Here is a 19013-nt window from a genome sequence, read left to right as displayed (position 1 = left end):
AATTGCTACTGGTAAGGTTTATGTCTCCAGTGTCGGTCCAGCAATCTTAGGATGGGTACAGCGACATGATTTACACATTATTATTGATCCCAGATATCCTGAACATGTATTGGTTATTGAAGGCTATCCCAGTCTTGAATCCGTTTTGGCTAAATTCCAAAATATTTTTTGTCTTGATTTAGGGAAGTTAATGAGGTACACACATGAAATTAAAGTTAAGAAGGATGCCATTCCTGTTAGACATCCCTTAAGAAAAATACCCATTGCTGTTCATGAGGAGGTCAAAAATATGCTTATTGACATGCAAAAGCAAGAAATAATTGAGCAAATTGAGATCTTGGAGTGGCTTTCTCCGATTGTCGTCACTAAAACAAGGATGGCAAACTTCCTTTTTGTGTAGACCACAGGTCATTAAACCAAAACATCATTGTTGAGAGTTTTCCTCTTCCGAATATTTCAGAAATGGTCTTACTAATGAATAAGGCAAAGTACTTTACTAAATTCGACTTGAGATCAGCCTATCACCAAGTTGTTTTACATACCAAATCTAAAAAATTAACTGCTTTTCTCACATTAGAAGGAATTGTTCAGTTTAAAAGACTGCCTCACGGCCTAGCTTCAGCCGCTAGCGTATTCCAACGCATGATGCATCATCTTCTCAAAGATTTCACCAATGTCCATTATTTTCAAGACGACATCCTCATAACTGGTAAAAATCTTGCCGAACACAATGTTACTTTAGATGGTGTGTTAGATTCATTATAGAGTGATGGCCTTACGCTGAGGAAAGATAAGTGTTTATTCCTAGCTAAAGAAGTAGACTATTTAGGGTACACTATCTCTGAGCGGGGTGTGCAACCTAAGAAAGATTTGTTAAATGCCATCAGAAATGCAGCTACACCATCCACAAAAGAACAGTTAAAGTCCTTTATGAGACTGATAGAGTATTACTCCAAGTTTGTGAATAATTTTGCACACAAGACTGAGGTTTTACGACAGTTGTTAAAGAAAGGAGTACCATTTTCTTGGGACACTATGCAAGATCATGCTTTAAAAAATATCAAAAAGGTTTGTCTTGATTTCATTGGCCCGTTAAATTTTGTCCCTGGTAATAAACATTATGCCTTGGTTTTAGTTGATGTTTGCTCCAATTGACTTGAGGTAGAATTTTTACGGAATATCACCACTGCTACTGTTATTGAGAGCCTTAATGCAATTTTCATGAGAGAAGGTTTTCCACACACTTTGGTTACAATAACGGAACACAATTAACCTCTCATGTTATGTGTAGCTTTCTTGGAAATAATGGCATAAAGCATATCTGTACTTCCCTGTATAACCCTCAGGGAAATGGTATGGTGGAACATATGAACAGGGTTGTTAAGGACGCTATCCAATTGGCTATACAAGGATGGCAGAATGTTCAAAAGTGTGTACAAGACATGGTGTAGGCACATAATACTACTGTACATAGTATTACTAATGAAATACCTTTTATGAGAATGAGAGGTAGGTTACCCAATACTAAATTGACACGTTATTGGATGCATGATGGAATCACAATTACCACAAGAACAAAATGTTTTGGTAACATTGAGGTTGGTGATTTGGTCAGGATCAATTGTGGCAGAAGGGTAGCGTTGTCCTAATAGGTTTTCTGACTCTATGAAAGTAAAAGAAGTCCATAAATGGCATGTTGTCCTGGAGAATGGACAGAATTTGAATTTTCGGAGGTTGGCTCTGTACAAGAAGTGTAATGATGCATCTCATATTAATCTTCATTCAAAGGTTGTTTCACCATCTGTTGTCATGGAAAAGGGAGTGGGTGGTGGTATTATTGATTGTGTTGTTAAACAACCAAGGTTGCGTCAAGTGCCAAGACGTTTTGATGATTTTGTTATGAAAATGTTGCATTATCTATATTATACATTTTTATTTTATTTCTCGCTTCACTGCTTTTGTTGTCACAAATGTTTGACATTTAATATTTTTGCTTGTTATTTAGTGATATGCATTATTGTGTATTGTTGTCCTCTCCTTTGTTTCTTATGTTCTTTTTTTGTTATAACGAAAGGGGATATGTTGTAAGTGCTTCTGGTCGTTCCGCTGCATCTCGTGGGGATGGAGTGTTTACCATGGAATCTTTCTCTAGGTTCTACGGTGACACACCATTCCTGGAGAGGCGGTTGAGACGGACAGCAGGCAGGGATCCCCGTCTTATTGGAGAGCATGAAATAAATACTGATTTCGACATACCTCGCCTCCTTCTTCCTTACTTCACACCTGAAGGAAAGAATGGAACAGGGGTGGCAAATGAGTTACGTGTAGGCTATGGGGTGGTTGGAGAAGATTCCTGCATAGCACGGACGAGCATAAGTGGCTTCTTGCTGATGCGTAGGAGAGAATCTACTGGCTGCCAGGGTGAACGTTGAGTTGTCAACCTGAATGGCATCAACTTTCTCTGCAGCAGTAGAAGTCAAAAAGATGACATTTTGGAAGACAATGGTGTTTTCTACATACCATCCTCCACTCGTAGATAGAGCAGTATAATTATGAGGGAGTTTGACTCGAGGTATTAAGTAAACTGATATGACAGTTAGAACGTTGACATTGTGATGGTGTAGCCGCAACGAGAAGACACATTGTACTGTAACTTTAGGGCACAGATGACAGTTCTACAAAGTCTGAGGGCACATTGCATTGACATATAAAAACATCTGTGGGGTGTAATGTGCCCAAACACCTAGATAGATTAAGGCAGCATCTTACTGAGGGCCCATTGATACTTGTTGTTTAGAAGAAGGTCTTTGTGTCAGCTGCTTACCAACAGTCCATGAAGGTGGCTGAGGACATGTTCCTTGATGTAGCTGCTGCAGAAAACAATAACTAAAAACGTTAAAATTAAGAGTGTATTTGTGATCAAGTGTGACAACTTGTGTGACACCTTGTGTTGATGCCAATAAATGTAAAAGAGGGATATGGCATCTTACTTTCTAAAGGACAACATTATAACTGGACAGGTATTTATTAACAAGCATTAGAAATGCAATAGGTCTCGCAGCATTAGAGTTAGTGCGTTTAGAATTGTTTATGGGTTTTTTGTTGTAAATCTTTTGCATTTTTATTTTTTGTAGCCAATGCTAAAGAATTACAAATCAAAAAAGCAATAAACAATTGTAAAAGCTTTAACTAAAAATCCTCTGAGACCTATTGCACTGTGTGAGGGTGAGGTGTTGAGGGTGAGTGAGGGTGAGGGTGAGTGAGGAGTTGAGGGTGAGTGAGGTGTTGAGGGTGAGTGAGGTATTGAGGGTGAGTGAGGGGTTGAGGGTGAGTGAGGGTGAGGGTGAGGGGTTGAGGGGGAGGGATCGAGGGGGAGGGGTTGAGGGTGAGTGAGGGTGAGTGAGTGAGAGTGAGGGGTTGAGGGTGAGTGAGTGAGGGTGAGGGGTTGAGGGTGGGTGAGTGAGGGTGAGGGGTTGAGGGTGAGTGAGTGAGGGTGAGGGGTTGAGGGTGAGGGGTTGGCGATTGTAAGGTGGCCCCTTACTGCAAAACTGGTTGCGGAAATCCTGGTGCATGAGCTGGACTGCTGCTGGGGCGCATTGGTGCTGTTACAAGGGTGTAAGTGCAGCAAAATCACCCGATTGAGCACTGGGCGCTGCGCATCTAAAATGACGGCAGCGCACTGCGGGGGAGACTTCCACCGGCTGCGGCAACGGGAGATGTGCACTCTGTTTGTGAGCGGCTGGGAGGCGATTCGGCGTGCAGACTCACAGCGGAAAACTGCGGAGGCGGCAGTCCTGGGGGAGAAGTCTGGAGGGCGAGATCGCCTTAACCTTCCTGTGGTGCACTACGCTCCCAAGATGGCAGTTATGGGATGCGGGCGGAGGCCTGATGCCGGCGAAGGTGAGAGGCAGACCGAGGCGGTGAGGCGAGGAGGTGCTGAATGCTGGAGTGGCCGCTGGGACACGCACCTTGCGCCCTGACCTACAGCATTGAGAGGTGAGGTGGCAGCGCTGTACCGATCCTGCTACGCAGCAACAATGGTGTGGAGGCCCTGAGGAGGAAGGCTGACTGGTGGCTGATACCAAAACGTGTGTTTGAAATGTATCAAGGGGGTTTACCAGAGTATTGAGAGGGAGAAGGATGGGTTACGGTAACGGTAGAATGTTCTGGGAGAAGTTGAGATACTTGCTCTACAAAATTGATAGTACTCAGGTTTGTAATATTAACTTCAGAACCACGTGAAAAGTGTGTGCTTCAGGGATACATCAAACACCGAAAGGGCACTACACCAATGCAAGCAAAAGGAAATTGCTATTATTTAGGCACACGTGCTATAACACCAAAATGTATCGAAATAAAAACTCACTACGTAATGTGCCAGCACAAACCACTGGTTTATTTACGGATACCTTTGTAACAAATTCTGGGTTGGCCTTAATGAAAACAATGTTGGGGTTGAACAGTAAACATTCACCACCTTACAATTTAGCAGAGGGAAAGGGCAAAATAGATTAATCTCAGTAAGCAGTAAAAAGAAGAATTACGCTGATGTACATCCGAATCGAGTTGGCCATTTCGCCAGAGCACTAAATGCAGTTAGTGGCATTGTAGAATGGAAGGACGGTCAATAAATAAGATGCCGACGCGAAAGATAGGGGCACTAACGGTGATTGGTACACAAAGTTAACACTGAACAAAATAACCTGTGGAGGCGTCAATACTTACGCGACAAGTACTTTGTAAAAACAAAAACAAACAAGTTTGTGGCCAGCGTCAGCGCCCTTTTGGCAGTCTTCCAAGGCAGCAGTAGCTGTGTGTGTTTTTCTCACGTTCAGTACAATTCCCACTTTCGGAGACACACAAAGGCACCGGAAACAGGATCGATAATTGAACCTCCGAGAGCAGGTCTGTGCAGGGGAAGCTGCCTCGGGCTGGGGGTGCTAGGGGGAGGGGGCGCGGGGCAGATGGCTTTCATCTGTAGTCTGCACACGTGTTCCTTCAGAACCGAAAGCAGCGTCAGGAGGAAGAGCCCGCGTGGTTTCACTTTCAGGCTCCGCCGACCGGAGGGTGCAACGCCCGGGAGATGCCCCGGGTTCGGTGAGGCGCAACCAGGAAGCCGGGAAAAGGGAGCCAGGAAGTAGGAAACCGAGGATCCGGCGAGGGCAGAGACAAGAGGAAATCAGGGGACGATCGGGGGTGCAAGGGAAATCGGAACCCCGGCAGGAGAAGATCAGGAGCTAGGAAAAGATCGGGAGGCGGAGAGTTGAGGCAGGCAGGCAGGCATGGGAGGAGAGGAGGAGGGGGGAGGAGAGTAGGGGAGGCACGGCCTAGCGGCCGTGCAATCAAGTAGTGAGGGGGCGGAGTTGTGGGAATGCTGAGAGAGAGAGTAGGCGGCTGGGGGCATGTGCACGCGCATTTAAGCTCAATGCGCATGCGCATTGAGCTTAAATTTATCGTGCACTGCAAGGAATCGCCACGATTCCTTGCAGTGTGGATAAAGAGCGGATAAGTGCCAATACTCTCGCCTTGCTCGATGCGCATGCGCATCGACAGGCGAGACCTAAAAATGAGAAAGGAATAGTTTCAAATAGATATAGATAGTAATATGTAGCTTAGGGTAAAAAAACATACCTTGCTGATGTATGTCAAACAGCCTAACTATTGCTGGATATCACCTGATGTAATGTAATGGGTGTGGAATACTGCTGAAACCAGGTACCATTGCACCACTGTAGCTGTTGAGAGAGAGACATATAGAGTATTGAAATCTCACAACACAAATAGTTTGAGGTTATGGGAACATTTTAATGTTATTCAGGGAGTAAACAGGAAATGTGGCCTAACAGCCAGAGCTGCTGACTTTGGAACTGGAGATCCATGTTCGAGTCCTGGAGTTAGCTCAAGAACCTGTGATTCTGGGCGGATCAATTAATCTCCCTGGGCCTAAAAAAACTGAATGTGACCTTATCTAATCTGGCACTCATATAAAGTGCTCTAATTCCCTTTGGCATAGTTTGCGCTACATAAACGGCAAAAATAAATTAATAAAAAATAAAATAAATAAGCATCCACAGAGTCCTGTCCAGGTTGACAGGCCCTGCACGAATGCTGTAAGTTTGAAGCAAGGCACTGGTGTGAAAGAATGTTAGGTTTCTGTGACAAAGGACATTCACTTTAATTCAGTGTAATTGGGATATGAGTGGGTTGAACAAATCACATAAAACATATACAAATACTTACCAGTGATATGGCAAATAAGAATGTGCCTTTTTTCAGACCTGTTAATTTCCCCAGTGAGGCCTGCTGAAAATAGGGTCCTTATTGTGCTATAGGCAAACATTTTCACTATCCTTAAACTTATGCAACCAGCGTAGTATGTAGACAATACTCAATTGACATATAAGTATACTTACCTTGCTCTGCCATCAGTCTCATGTCACGCATCAGGCTACCTGTTGATGCAGTCATTTCAGCAGAAATGGAGGTTGTGGCAGAGGCTGAAAATAACATGTATGTGCTTATCAGAGTCCTATTGAATGACAAACGAAGTATGCGATTACTGCCTTGTCTCAGCATATACAGACACAATGCATTAATCGCAGTGATGAGCAATGGCAATCAAATATGTATATCTCAGAGGAGTATGAGTGTGCATTGATAGCAGTGAGCAATGTTGGTAGGGATGCATTGAGATGTTAGGCTGGTTTTGGTCCTGCCACAGGAAGGGCTTACTGGTGCTAAATAAGTAATACACTTCATACAAGAACTATAGAAAGGTATCAAGCTAAATATAAACAGTTTGCACTCTTGAAGGGGAGGGATACGAACCTGCATGTGTAGAGGAAGATGTGTTCTGTTTGAGGATATTGTGACGTGAGTGGTAAGTGATAATGCAGTTAGAGATTTAGGTATTTTGCTCTTACCAGGCAAGATAACCGGATTCCCTGGAACAGGCAGGCAATATAGCTGGTCAGGGTGGATGGCAGAGAAGATATATTTATCGAGGGGGTGAAAGGTAGGCAGCATCGGGGACTGCTACCAGGAAGATCCTTTACTGCATGTATGCTGGAAATCTCCTTCACCCTCCTCCTTTCATCCTATTTGTTAATACCCCCATCGTGTGTAAATTCACTCCCAAAGTATTTGCAGAGTCTTGAAGCTCCTGCAAAATGGCCGCCTTCTCTGCTCCATTGGGGAGTGAGGTCCTTGTAGCTCCCTGTTGACGGTCGACAACAAAGTTCACAGCAAGTTTACATTCACCTCAGTGAACTTTCTCTTCCTCTTCAATAGGATGGATGAATTCTTGAGGATGTAGCAGGTCTCTGTTGTCTGCGGGGCCTCACATTACAAAAGAAAGAGGACAGATTCCAGCATGTGGACTGTAATCATGTGTTTCCATAGTGTATACTCAAGAATCTTTCAGGATTTTTTTAAATTGCATCAGATATATATTTCAGCCTAGTCGTTGATGGAAGACTACATGTGCAAATTTATCTATGTGTACTTTGTGAATCTTCTTGTTTATCACTCTGCTTAAAATATGTGTTACCCTCCTCACACAAGCATTAAGAGTCACTATACCTTGCTTATGTTTCCACTGGTAGAAATACAATTAAAACATTTTTAAACAGCACAAAGACGACCAGCAAACTGTTTATATAGTTGTAATGATAGATGTTTGACAGAGCCTCCCTTTTAAACCCTCTCCTCGACCCCAGCAAGCATGTCAACGAGTTGCTAATTCACTACTCAAAGTAATATATGATCATAGTACTATCTTAGTCATCTGTTTCATGTTCAGCATGTAGTGTGATAAGGAATAACTCAAAATGGTTTAATCACCAAAAGACCCTCAGTTTGCAGGCAAATGCAAACATATAGTTGCATCATTTAGGAAAAGTAGAAGCTTTATTATTTAAATCAGCCTTAGATTTTTGTTTCACATGTGGTAAAAATAACAAACCTCAAAGGCCCTCATTCTCCCCGTTCCCCCCACTCAATTTCTTGCAGCTATTTGCTGGTGCTGTCATATTCCTATTTCCAGTGCCAGTGGATAAAACTTCAAATACATTTAATGATAAACAATGTCATGGAATCATATTAAGTTGAAACTGAAAAATGTTATGGGAGAAATATTTCAGCTTCACAAATGGTTTATTTGTGGTACAATGGCCAGCGTACACCATTTTCAGCACATACCACCCTGTTTGATATTGCCGAAAAGGGACAATGTCCAAATACTGTAAAATTGCTTGTGCAATAATTTAGTGTAATGCCTAAATAAGCCTGCATCTTGCGTGATTACCCAAGGTGACTTCATCATGGGCATTATTACGCCCTGCTCCGTTTTCAGACAAGCCGAGTATTGGTCAGGAGATCATATAATAGTGAGTGCAGGTAATGGACTGTGCACTAACACAGTGTGCGACTGTGCGGCAGAGCAGGAAGCTGTTCCCTACCGTTTTGCATGGCAGCGACTGCATATTACCTGTGTTAGTGTTTCTGTAGTATGGGCAGTCCATTTACTAAATAACTGTATGCTACTTTACTAAAGCATTTTGGTATATAATTACATTGATGCATTTATAGCAAAACAGAGTATTATATAAAATACAATAATAACTGAAATATTTAAGGCAAAAACTAAGGGTCTGATTACAGGTTTGGCTGTCATGAAGCGGTCCGCCACGCCAGTGCCCTGCTCCAACACCTCCAAACCCGTCCGCCCACCGGATTACGAGTAGCGGCAGCAGTTACATAGTGGTGCCTTTCTAGGGCTCATAGGAGAGCCTTAGAAAGGAATGGCCGTAGGAGCGCTGCTGCCCGTTCCTGCATGGACAGAAATGCACAATGTTGTGCGTTTCTGTCTGTGCAGGAACAGGGGGTGCAGAAATACAGGGGGGTAGAACATGTACCCCCATGCATGCACCCCCGTGCACAGAAGCAACAGGGGGCCCTGTAGGGCACCCTCAGTTTCCTCACCGCCACCCTTTTCATGGCGGACTCATTGCCATGAAAAGGGCTGCAGTGAGGAAACTCGTAATATGCTTAGTGGTGCAGAAGCATCACCATATTACACCCTCTCACCGCTGCAACACCACTGCAGGATCAGGGATCCCCAGTGGTTGCGGCAGTCCTGTGGCAGTCCTATTGCTGTAGTTGCAATGTGGCGGTGGACCAGTATAGCAGTCCAGGGAGTGCCACCATGGGTTTGGCGGTCCCCTAGTCCGCTAAACCTTGTAATTAGGCCCTAAGTAACTGGCCTCCTCCATCAACATACACAGGCTCTAGAATAAAATCCCAGTATCAATGAAAAATACATGGCTGCATAACCTAAGTGGGCAACGTAGCTAAGGTAGTGATACTCTCAAATCAAAGCATCATCTGAAAAATATATATATTTGATAGAAATGGCCCCATTGTGCAAGTTTATTTATGTATATTATAGATTGTGCATCCTTAAAGAATTTTAGCACACACAGCAATCTAAGGTGCAGGATGGCAACATTTATAAAAGCCACAGGTAGTCCAAAATTGAAACACTTCTGAGGTAGAGTAACAAAATGTAGATTTGATGACGATGCACTGTAAAGGCAGACAGATAGCAGATCAGTTGACGTTTTTCATTCCAATTGGAACTTTTTCATGGCTGAAAAGATATTTATTATCACTATCAATCAATATTCTAAACTTTATAATCAATAACTGTCCTGAATGATTTGATTATGCGAGGAAAGACATTGCAAATTATAACTGAGTGGAAATAATGAAGGGGTATGAGGAGCAATCACAAATATAAGAGTAAGAAGAACAATGTTAAATAAGAGAGAGAAGGACAGCACAAAACCCAGGGGCGTAACAAACACCCCTGCAGCCCCAGCGGTGCGGTGAGGGTCCAGTCTTCAGTACGTGAAGGGGGCTCCCTCAGCTCATCTGTAGAGAGCTGTGTGTGTCTTCTCTAAAGCAGCTGCAGTGTGCTCGGGTTGAGCCTGGACTGAAGAGAAACAACGTAACATCTTAGATTGTTTCTTATCAGTCACAGCCAAGCCCGGAAATAGGATGTCGGAGGGGGCCATCAGAGAGAGCATTCTCCACAGGGCACTGTTCCTCTGAGAAGGGATGAGGCAGCACAATGCTGACTGGGGCAGTAGAATGTTTGCAGCTACAGGAACAAGATCTGCTGGGACGCATTGGAAGGTAAGCAAGCATTTGCTATGCAATTGGTCTCGCATATGTGAGATTCAGAGCTATTGACGTTGTAAAGGACAATGTATTTTACCTATGCGCTTTCTGTTTGGAGTTGAGTGAATGTGTGTGGTGTCAAGGGGACATATGTGGTTTGGATTGGAATTGTTAGTTGTGGAAGTGTGTTGTGTGGATTGGATCTGTGTAGTGAACTAATGTGGCATGGTGTGCAGTGTAATTATGTGGATAGTAATTATGTGGTATTGAGTGTACTTGAATTATGTGGAATGGGATTGTGTGTCATGGAGTGGGATTGTGTGTCTGACTCTTGGAGTGAGATTATCTGGAATGGTATGTTGTGTTGTGGAGTGGTATGTAGTGGAGTTAACTTATGTGGTGTGCTGTTAAATGTTGGAGAATGATGTGGAATTTTGTGGTGTAGATTGGATATATGTGGTGTGTTGTGTAATTGTGCTTTTGGTTTGAATTATGTAGTTTGTTGTTGAATTTTGTGGTGTGGAATGGAAATGTGTAGAGTTGAATTGTATGATGTGGAAGTACATGCTGTTGAGTGAAAATTATGTTGAGTGGTATTATGAGGCATGGTGTGAAGTGTAGCTATGTGCAATGTTGCTATGTGGCATAGACTGGATTTGTGTGAGTGTATTTATGCAATATGGAGTAGAGCATAATTATGTGGAGGTTAATTATGTGGTGCTGAGTGGTATTATGTGGAGTGTAATTATATTGTGTGATGAATTGTGTACGGATGAATTGAGCAATTGTATGACGTGTGAAATTATTTGGCATGGTGTGGTGTATAATTGTGCAGAGTGGCATTATGCAGCATGTTTCAGAGTTGTATTTTGTGGAGGGTAATTATGTGTTTTGGAGTTGAGTGTAAATATGTTGTGTGAAGTATAATTATATATGTTGAAGTGGAATTATGTGTAGTTGAATTGTGTTGTGTGGAGTGTAATTATGTGGTTTGGAATGGTATTAAATTGTGGAATGTTAGTATGTGATGTGGAATTATGTGGTATGGAGTGAAGTGGAAATATGTGTATTTAAATTTTCAAGAATGTAATTATGTGGTATGGAATGTTGTAGGGTTAAATTATTTATAGTTATATTGTGTGGCATGGAATTATGAGATGTTCAAATGTGCTGTGTGTGGTAGAAATAGGTGGCGTAGATTTGGACCAGCTGTGGACGCTAAGGCTTTTTTGTCATGGGGTATAAAGTTGACGATTGTCTATTGTTCTTTGTAAAAATTATATGGGCTGTTTCTTTACCTTCCGGTACATTTATGAACAATTTGTTAAGCTAAATTGTATTGTCGCATTGTGTGAGCATGAAGGGAAGAACGAGTATCTGGCAGACATGTAAAAAATCATCCTACGTCCCAGTATTAACTTTCACACTTCTAAGCAGTAATTCCAGTCCTAGAATGAGTTACTGGTTTGCTTTACAATGACAGTTAGTAAAACAAGTAAGTGCTTTGCCAGCCTTTATAAGTAGCAAAGGTTTTAAAGGGACTTGTTTTAGTGCAAGGTATTGGTTTTCCAAATTCACGGAAGGGATAAAAAACATCTCCAGATAATAATAGGGTTGACAGGACGGTGCAATAGCAGAATATTGATACGAGTGGATCTGGTGAGGACTGCTGACAGCAAGTGCTTGATACGCTATTTGCATAAGAAAATTCTATATATTTTTTTAGTTATCCTCCATTAGTTATTAGTAAGGAAGGGGGAAGAGAAGCGTTCACCGACAGCATTCGGTTAGTCTTAGGGAGACAAAGAATGATGTGGTCTGTGGTAGATGCCCCCCAGAAGTCATAGGTATATGTATCAGGAGCTGCCAATGAAAGGAAGTTGAAATGCGCCTCCGACGTTGGCAGTATTGATGGCTACTATGCTGTTGCAGACTTCGCTGGGCTGACAGTGGGTGGGGAAATGCTACGTTGTCACTGTAGATTTAATTACATGAATTGCACATTCTTTCTGGTGTTTGCTCTTAGGGTACTTGCTGACTGGTGCTACATATGGGATCAGGTTTGCCTTTGACAGAAGGTATGGTTTAGTGGGGTACATAGTGTAAATTAATGTTGACATGAGGAAACAAAAATCGGACCCTTTGTACATTTAATATTATTGTGTCCATCATACAGAGGATGAGAAGTAGCAGGATGCCGTAGAGGCTGGCAGAAAGAACTGTTTTGGGGTGGTCATTTGAAGTGATTGTTTAACATGTTATAAACTACCACAGTGGAATTGGGGAGGACAGCAGCTGAAATGTTTTGTCTTTACTAGTAGGCAGTGGTTAGACAGGGACTAGCCATCAGTTTTTCTGTAGGTGGTGGACAGGGGAGCAGTGGGTGGCAGTCACGGGTTTGCAGTGACATCCGAGAGGTGGTTTTAAAGGTGGGCAGAAAAGCATAACTGCGGGTTTCGTATGGGTGAGAGTAGAGTGTAATGGATGCATTAGTAGCGAGCACAACAGCAGTGTTCTGTGTTTGGAGGTAGTTAACTGAGCGGGCTTCGCTTGGAGGTGGGTCATCAAGTAAGAGGATGGGTTTGGTAGGCCTGCTGGAGGCAGTGTTATGTAACTTTGCTGGAGGGTGCAGCAGCAGTATTTACTGTTGTATGTAAATCACCCGATGAGAGGGCGGATGTGACCAATGGAGGAACCAGAATCCTTTTTTTAAGGCTGGGGTGAGCCCCTGCAGTATGGCGGATCTCTGGCCTGAGAGCTTTTGACTGGTGCAGAGAATGGGGGGTCCCCTCCATGTACTTTGCAGCCGGCCCCCCTCAAAGTTCGGTACACCACTGACAAAACCTAAAGGGTAAAGTGCCCACTATGACAACCAAACTGTATGTAATAATATATTGGGTTCTGAGTTACCAAAACTGAATGCAGACAGACAAAGGACTGTGCAAAAATTAACTAAGTGGTCAGGTTGGCAAATGGTGTCGACTGAAGAGCCTAAAAATGTTTTACCCCCTCCATCCCTTCCCCCTCCCCCCTCGCCTGCCTGGTAAGTAGCGGCGGCCACTAGAAGATTTGTGTGTCCATATGGAAGTGACTTATGAAATATACCTTTCGTGTGCGCTGCATACGATATCTGGGGTCATAAAGAAAACATGTCATATCTAAGAGGTGAAAGAGAAAGGGGGAGAAGGCAATGAAATAGAAAAAGTACAGTATGTAAATCTCAGTAAATGCATAGGGGTCGAAGTTGGCAGAAGAACAAATACATTTGTTGATGTTTGAACTCATAGTAGGAAAACAGGAAAGCTATATTAACAACCCGATTAATTTCTTCTACTTAAAAAATAGTAGAAGATAAACTTTTTTGAAAAAAAAGGAAACTACATCATTATGCAGCAAATAGTTCATTTCTCTCCACAGAGATGTTTTAACCTCTTCCGTGCTCATGAAGCCCCGTGAGTCACGGAGGGCATGTGCGCATGATGGCTGGGGGCCGTCCAAACCACGCCCACAATTGAAATGTCCATCACCGCAGGGTAATTCACGCTGCAGCCAAGGTGTTAAGGCATGGGCAAAGTGGGCAATTGCCCAGGGCCCCCTCCCTCCTTTGCCAAAGTGAGTGGGACAGTCAAAATCCCTGTCATACTTACAATGCTCATTAATATCAGATTCCCTTTCTAATGTGACAGCGGAACATGCCTAACAGAAATTTAGGGCCATGTTTACTAAGGATTTACATCAGGGTAAAGCCTTGCAAAGTGACACAAAGCAGCACAAACTCTTGCAAGGGTATTTGCATTCCAGTTCAAAAGTTATTTAGTACTGGAAAGGTGCCTTTTCTTAGCACATCTAGCAACCTTACCTTTCTTTATATACTTTAGTTATCTCCCTAGATCTTTCTACATCACCTCTATCGCCACACACTTCTCACTCAACTTCATGTCTCTTTATTCTCTTAATGTTTCTGGTCATCACTAGTTTCCTGCCTCATTTCCCTGCCCTTTCCACTTCCCATCCTCTGCAAGGTCATGGGTAATTGTCTAGCAAGAAAAGCACACACATATAAAGAGAAGAGGGATAAGGCAGGGACAAAGACACTGGGAGAAACCTATTCAATGTTGACCAAAGGGATAGTGAAGATCCTCTGAGCACTGCTTTCATTTTAAATGTATCAGAAGGAATGCCAGTAGTAAAGGTGGATATATTTGTGATTACAAATATTCGGCAACTATAGCTACAATTTCAAGCACTATGTGCATTTGTCTTACTTTACTGTTTATTTAAAATGTAAATAATGTGGCAAGCACGGAGTGTAAACACAAAATACATTCAGCAAAACGAAAAATATAGTAGAATCAGAACAGCCAATTCATTAAGTCACTAATAACACATGATAAGCAATCTTTTAAACTTATTTTGAAAACCAACGTCATCCCCCCTCCTCCCAATATTGCCAAATATGTCTGAATCGTTTTAAGGATCTGGTTTTTTCCCATATAAATCTTCACTTACTTTAACCCTATGCATTTTTGTGATCCATTGAGTTAGTGTAGGAATTATGTCAAACTTCCAATTTGCTAATAATAATGACCTTACTTCGAGGGTAGAAATAAAAAGGAATTGACGTTATCCTATGGCTACATCGGTTTCCTGAGTCATAATACCATAAAAAGCCCTGACTGTGTCAGCCAATATTTTATATTTTAGTTTTCTGCTAATGTATTGAGAAAATCTGCTGCCAACATTTTTTTTTTAGTACAAGGAAATATCTTGTGAAGCCAATCTGCGTTCCCCTGTGGGCACCTAAAACATGGAAACAAGACAGAGGTGTCCCAGAATTGTAGGCACAAATGTAGGGATGTGTTACACAACAAGAACTAATTATATTGCACCCATTATTCACATTATAAGATCAAGAGGATCAAGTACGTCAGCAAACACTAAATAATACAAATCAAAAACAACTGGAAGAGACGACGTTTGGACGCAGGGAGGCCGTTTCGTATCACAAAGGTCTGTCAAGAAAAAATGAAAAATTACCTGCACAGTGTTGGTCGCTAGATAACAGGACCAGTTCTCATTTACAGATCTTTAAATCTTGATGAACATACCTATGGTGGTATCGCAAGCTCAGTCGATATCCAGTTGTGACTTGCAAGCAGACCCTTACAGGCTCCTTGACAGGCTTTTTTTAGTCCATGCTATTCGCATTTTTCAAATCAATATGGTGGCTCCAACAAAGGTCCCTATATGTTGAGTCCTTCCCCCACCGGTGTATTCCTTGGGTGAGATTGCATTGAAACGATTTCTCCTCCATAATATATTTACATTGCCCTAATATTCAACCTGGCAACAGGCATAGCCTCTTGGCAAAAGAAAGAAAACTGTCCTGAAGAAGGTGAACATCCTTTGAATCACCGAAACGCAGCGTCGACTTTGTTTTCTGAAGTGTAATTTTGTAGTGCCATTATGAAATGTTTTTTATGGATGAAATGTTTGTAAACTGTGGATTTAATAAATTGATAATCTGTTATTTATACATCATATATATTGTTTTTGATTTTTTATTATTTAGTGTTTGTTGACGTACTTGATCCTCTTGGTCATATAATGTGAATAATGGGTGCAATATAATTAGTTCTTGTTGTGTAACATATCCGTACACTTGTGCCTACAATTCTGGGACACCTCTGTCTTGTTTTCTGAGTCTACCCAGTCCCTATTCTCAATAGAAGGGTACCTCCCTCTTTTTGTGAACCAAGGCACATAAAACATGCCAATGACACCCCAGAATGTATTTTATTAATCGCTTTAGTGAATAGTAAAGCAGCCATTTACTAAAAAACGCTATCCTCCTATAATTGGCAGCACAAATTGCCTTAAAGCTCAGACAGTTATGAAATTTCCATTGGAGTAGATTGATTTTACAGCCCTTTAAAGAAGCGGTTTTATTCTGAAAATCGGGAAGTAGCTTATCCCCAATGCTTAGATATTACATTTTATACCAATTTCCTACACCACTTAGTCCTGATAGAAAATAAGCCGCACAAAATTTCACGGCTAATGAATTAATGTCAGTATTATAGCCTGCACAGAAATGCTTAACTTGTGTGAAACAAAGCACAAAAAAGAAGGTAAGTGGTAGGTTATTCCTAACTAAAGTCTGGCATGAAATAAATTCATTAAATATATATTATACCTAGACTTCCTGGATAGTCTGGGGATTGTCATAAAAGAAAAAAGATCGATTTCAGGAAGTTGCTTAGCGCAGCCTGATAGTAGGTTTTTAACCTTGTAAGTTCCACCCCCCCTTCCTACAAATCCTGTTGAATAGCCTGAATTTTGAGCCTCGACATCCTTCGTTTCAAGAAAAAGTGTCATACTTCGGACTCAATTGCATCGAAAAGGGATTGTGAAACTTTAATCAAATTATTGTGAATAAAAAATAAAAATAGTCGTAAAATGCTCATTTGCATCAGAGTAAACCGACCTGCAATTGTAAGTGGGAGATTTTGCCATTTCTTTAATAAGTTGAGCACTCTAGAAAGTCCAGGTGTTAAATTCCCAAATATCTTACGGGGCGAGTTGGACAGTAATGGGCCTTTATAGCTATGGGTAGAATTTCTGGAGAACAGTTAAAGTGGAGAGCCTCTGATTTTGAATGGCTGATCTTGTAGCCAGTTATAAGTGTACATTTGTTATTCTTTGTAAAGGAGTGCTTAATATTTGTCTCCTCAGCTGCTAAATATAAAACAATATAATTGGCATAGAGTTTAAGCTTAGCCAATGGTTAAAAAAAACAAGGATAACAAAATGGTTGACATTGGACATCCTTGATGCGTCCCTCTCCTGCCGGTCTATTATTAATGATAGGAAAAGCTACTTCAGAAGAATAGCAAAAAGAACATCCCATTCCAATTGGACCGGGTCAAACACTTTTTTTGGCATCTAACATTATAACCATTGCCTTTGTTTTCTGAATTGGAAATAATCAATTGCTTGTGTCAAGTAATCTGTGTTGGTCATATACTTCTTCCTGGTAAAAAAACAGGTTGATCTTTATGGACGATTGATTGTGTTAACAATGACAATGCAATGATTTTGGTGAATAAATTGTAGTCGTAATTGAACAGACTAATCAGACAATAGGCGTGTAGATTTTTGTTGGATTCATTTTTTTTAAGAAAGCTAATAATAACGGACTCTGTAAATGTACTTGCAATAGCACCGCCTTGAAGAATCTGGTTAAAGAGCCTAACTAGAAATATATTTAGCTGGGGGGAAAAGATTTTATAAACTTCTATGGGTATCTCATCCTTAACGCAAGCTTTAGCTCTGGGCAAAAACTTAACCGCCTGCTGCACTACGGTCACAGTTACTTTAGAGGACATAATACCTTTCTGATCTAAAGATATTGTTGCAATAATTTCTAAAATCATAATACACTCGCTCTTAATGATCTAAACAAAGATAGCATCGCCCAAAATGTTATCATATTATTTAAACTATTGACATTGCATGATATGATTCTCAATGATCTAAGAGACATATCTTACTATAAAAAAAAGGATTTTGTGGAAATGTCTGGTTATTACGAATTCTAAAACGTTTGCTACACTTTTTTTGCTACCCTTCAAAAAATCCTCACCTGCTTCTTTCCCATAATGCCCTTCCCTTCCCACCCCGCCCACCCCATCCCAGGTATCCCTCCTCTCCCGAGAGCCAGAGTCCCTGCGAGTCTTGTCTACCCCGGGCTCAAGCGGTAGTCTGCTCTAACCCTCTGCCTCCCACCTGCCCCTGAATGGGTGCCCTGGATTGCACCCATAATTGTTGTTCATGGGGAACCGATGCCACCGCTTGTAATAACATAATTACCCATCCTAATGTACTTTATAATAGAGAACTTCCCAACCTCTCTAAAAAAGGAGAAAGGAAAATATAATGAAAGGGGTAGGATAAAAAGGGAGAAGAAGAAGGAAAAAAGGGTGCCACAGTAAAATGGCAGGTGTAGTAACTCAAACCAAACATACTGAGGTGTCCATGTGAGAATGCGCCAAACTAAACACAGTACGCTGTATTCTTTTTTGCAAATATTAGCCAATAGCAAAGCAGTGCTTGATTTTACACATTTTGTGAAATCATCCTTTCAGGCAATATAAACCAGCTATGATCTTCCTTCAACAACTCTCCACATTAGAAACCTGCTTAGCCATATCAATTTTTCTATGGTAATCTGTTAAATTATGTAAGAAAAAAACAACCAGCTGATGATAATAATTTTTACTCAAGTATTCATAGGGATATTTGATCTCAATTGTGTATTGTTTTGACATTGTAATAGTTCATATTTTTAACTTCTAAGCTTGTTGTATATATAAATTTGAGAATTCATTGTGGATTATATTCATCTTTGCTAATGTATTATGAAATGTATTTTGTACATTTATGGTTTTAATGTGAAATTGAATAAAGGTGCTTTGATTAACCATACCGAGGTTGATTGCAATCTCTGGTCGTAGTTTTGATGCCTCCGCCACATGTTCTTGTGCATGAACTATAAGATCCCCACGATCCCCATTGTCCATCCACTTGTCGTGTTTCCATTGCTTTGTCCACACAAAGTCCATGATGGCAATGCTAGTAAATAAAAAAAAAGAAATAAGACACAAAATAATGTTACATTAAAATACAAAAGGCTATTAAGATTACTATTGGTCTTAAATCATCTAGATTAGTGGTTCTTAGCCTGTGGTCCGAGGAGTCTTGGGGGTCCATGAGACCTATTCATGGGGTCTACGACTGTGTTACCAAATTACATAATATTAAAATTAAAA

The 19013-nt window shown here is 41.3% G+C and overlaps 1 protein-coding gene across 1 annotated transcript in view; it reads right to left on the bottom strand.

Moving 5' to 3' along the window:
• The window catches only part of ADAMTS20 (ADAM metallopeptidase with thrombospondin type 1 motif 20), a 1463844-nt gene that overhangs the window by 932412 nt on the left and 512419 nt on the right, over positions 1-19013 (bottom strand). Inside the window, exon 12 of the mRNA XM_078648053.1 lies at positions 18671-18816. Coding sequence (XP_078504179.1) covers positions 18671-18816 — 146 coding nt within the window. The remainder of the gene's footprint in view (positions 1-18670; positions 18817-19013) is intronic.

The sequence above is a fragment of the Lissotriton helveticus genome, chromosome 1_1 (genome assembly GCF_964261635.1).
Source record: "Lissotriton helveticus chromosome 1_1, aLisHel1.1, whole genome shotgun sequence".
Taxonomy (NCBI): domain Eukaryota; kingdom Metazoa; phylum Chordata; class Amphibia; order Caudata; family Salamandridae; genus Lissotriton; species Lissotriton helveticus.
The sequence above is the reverse complement of the archived record's forward strand: the minus strand, read 5'-3'. Positions and strand labels throughout refer to the sequence as shown.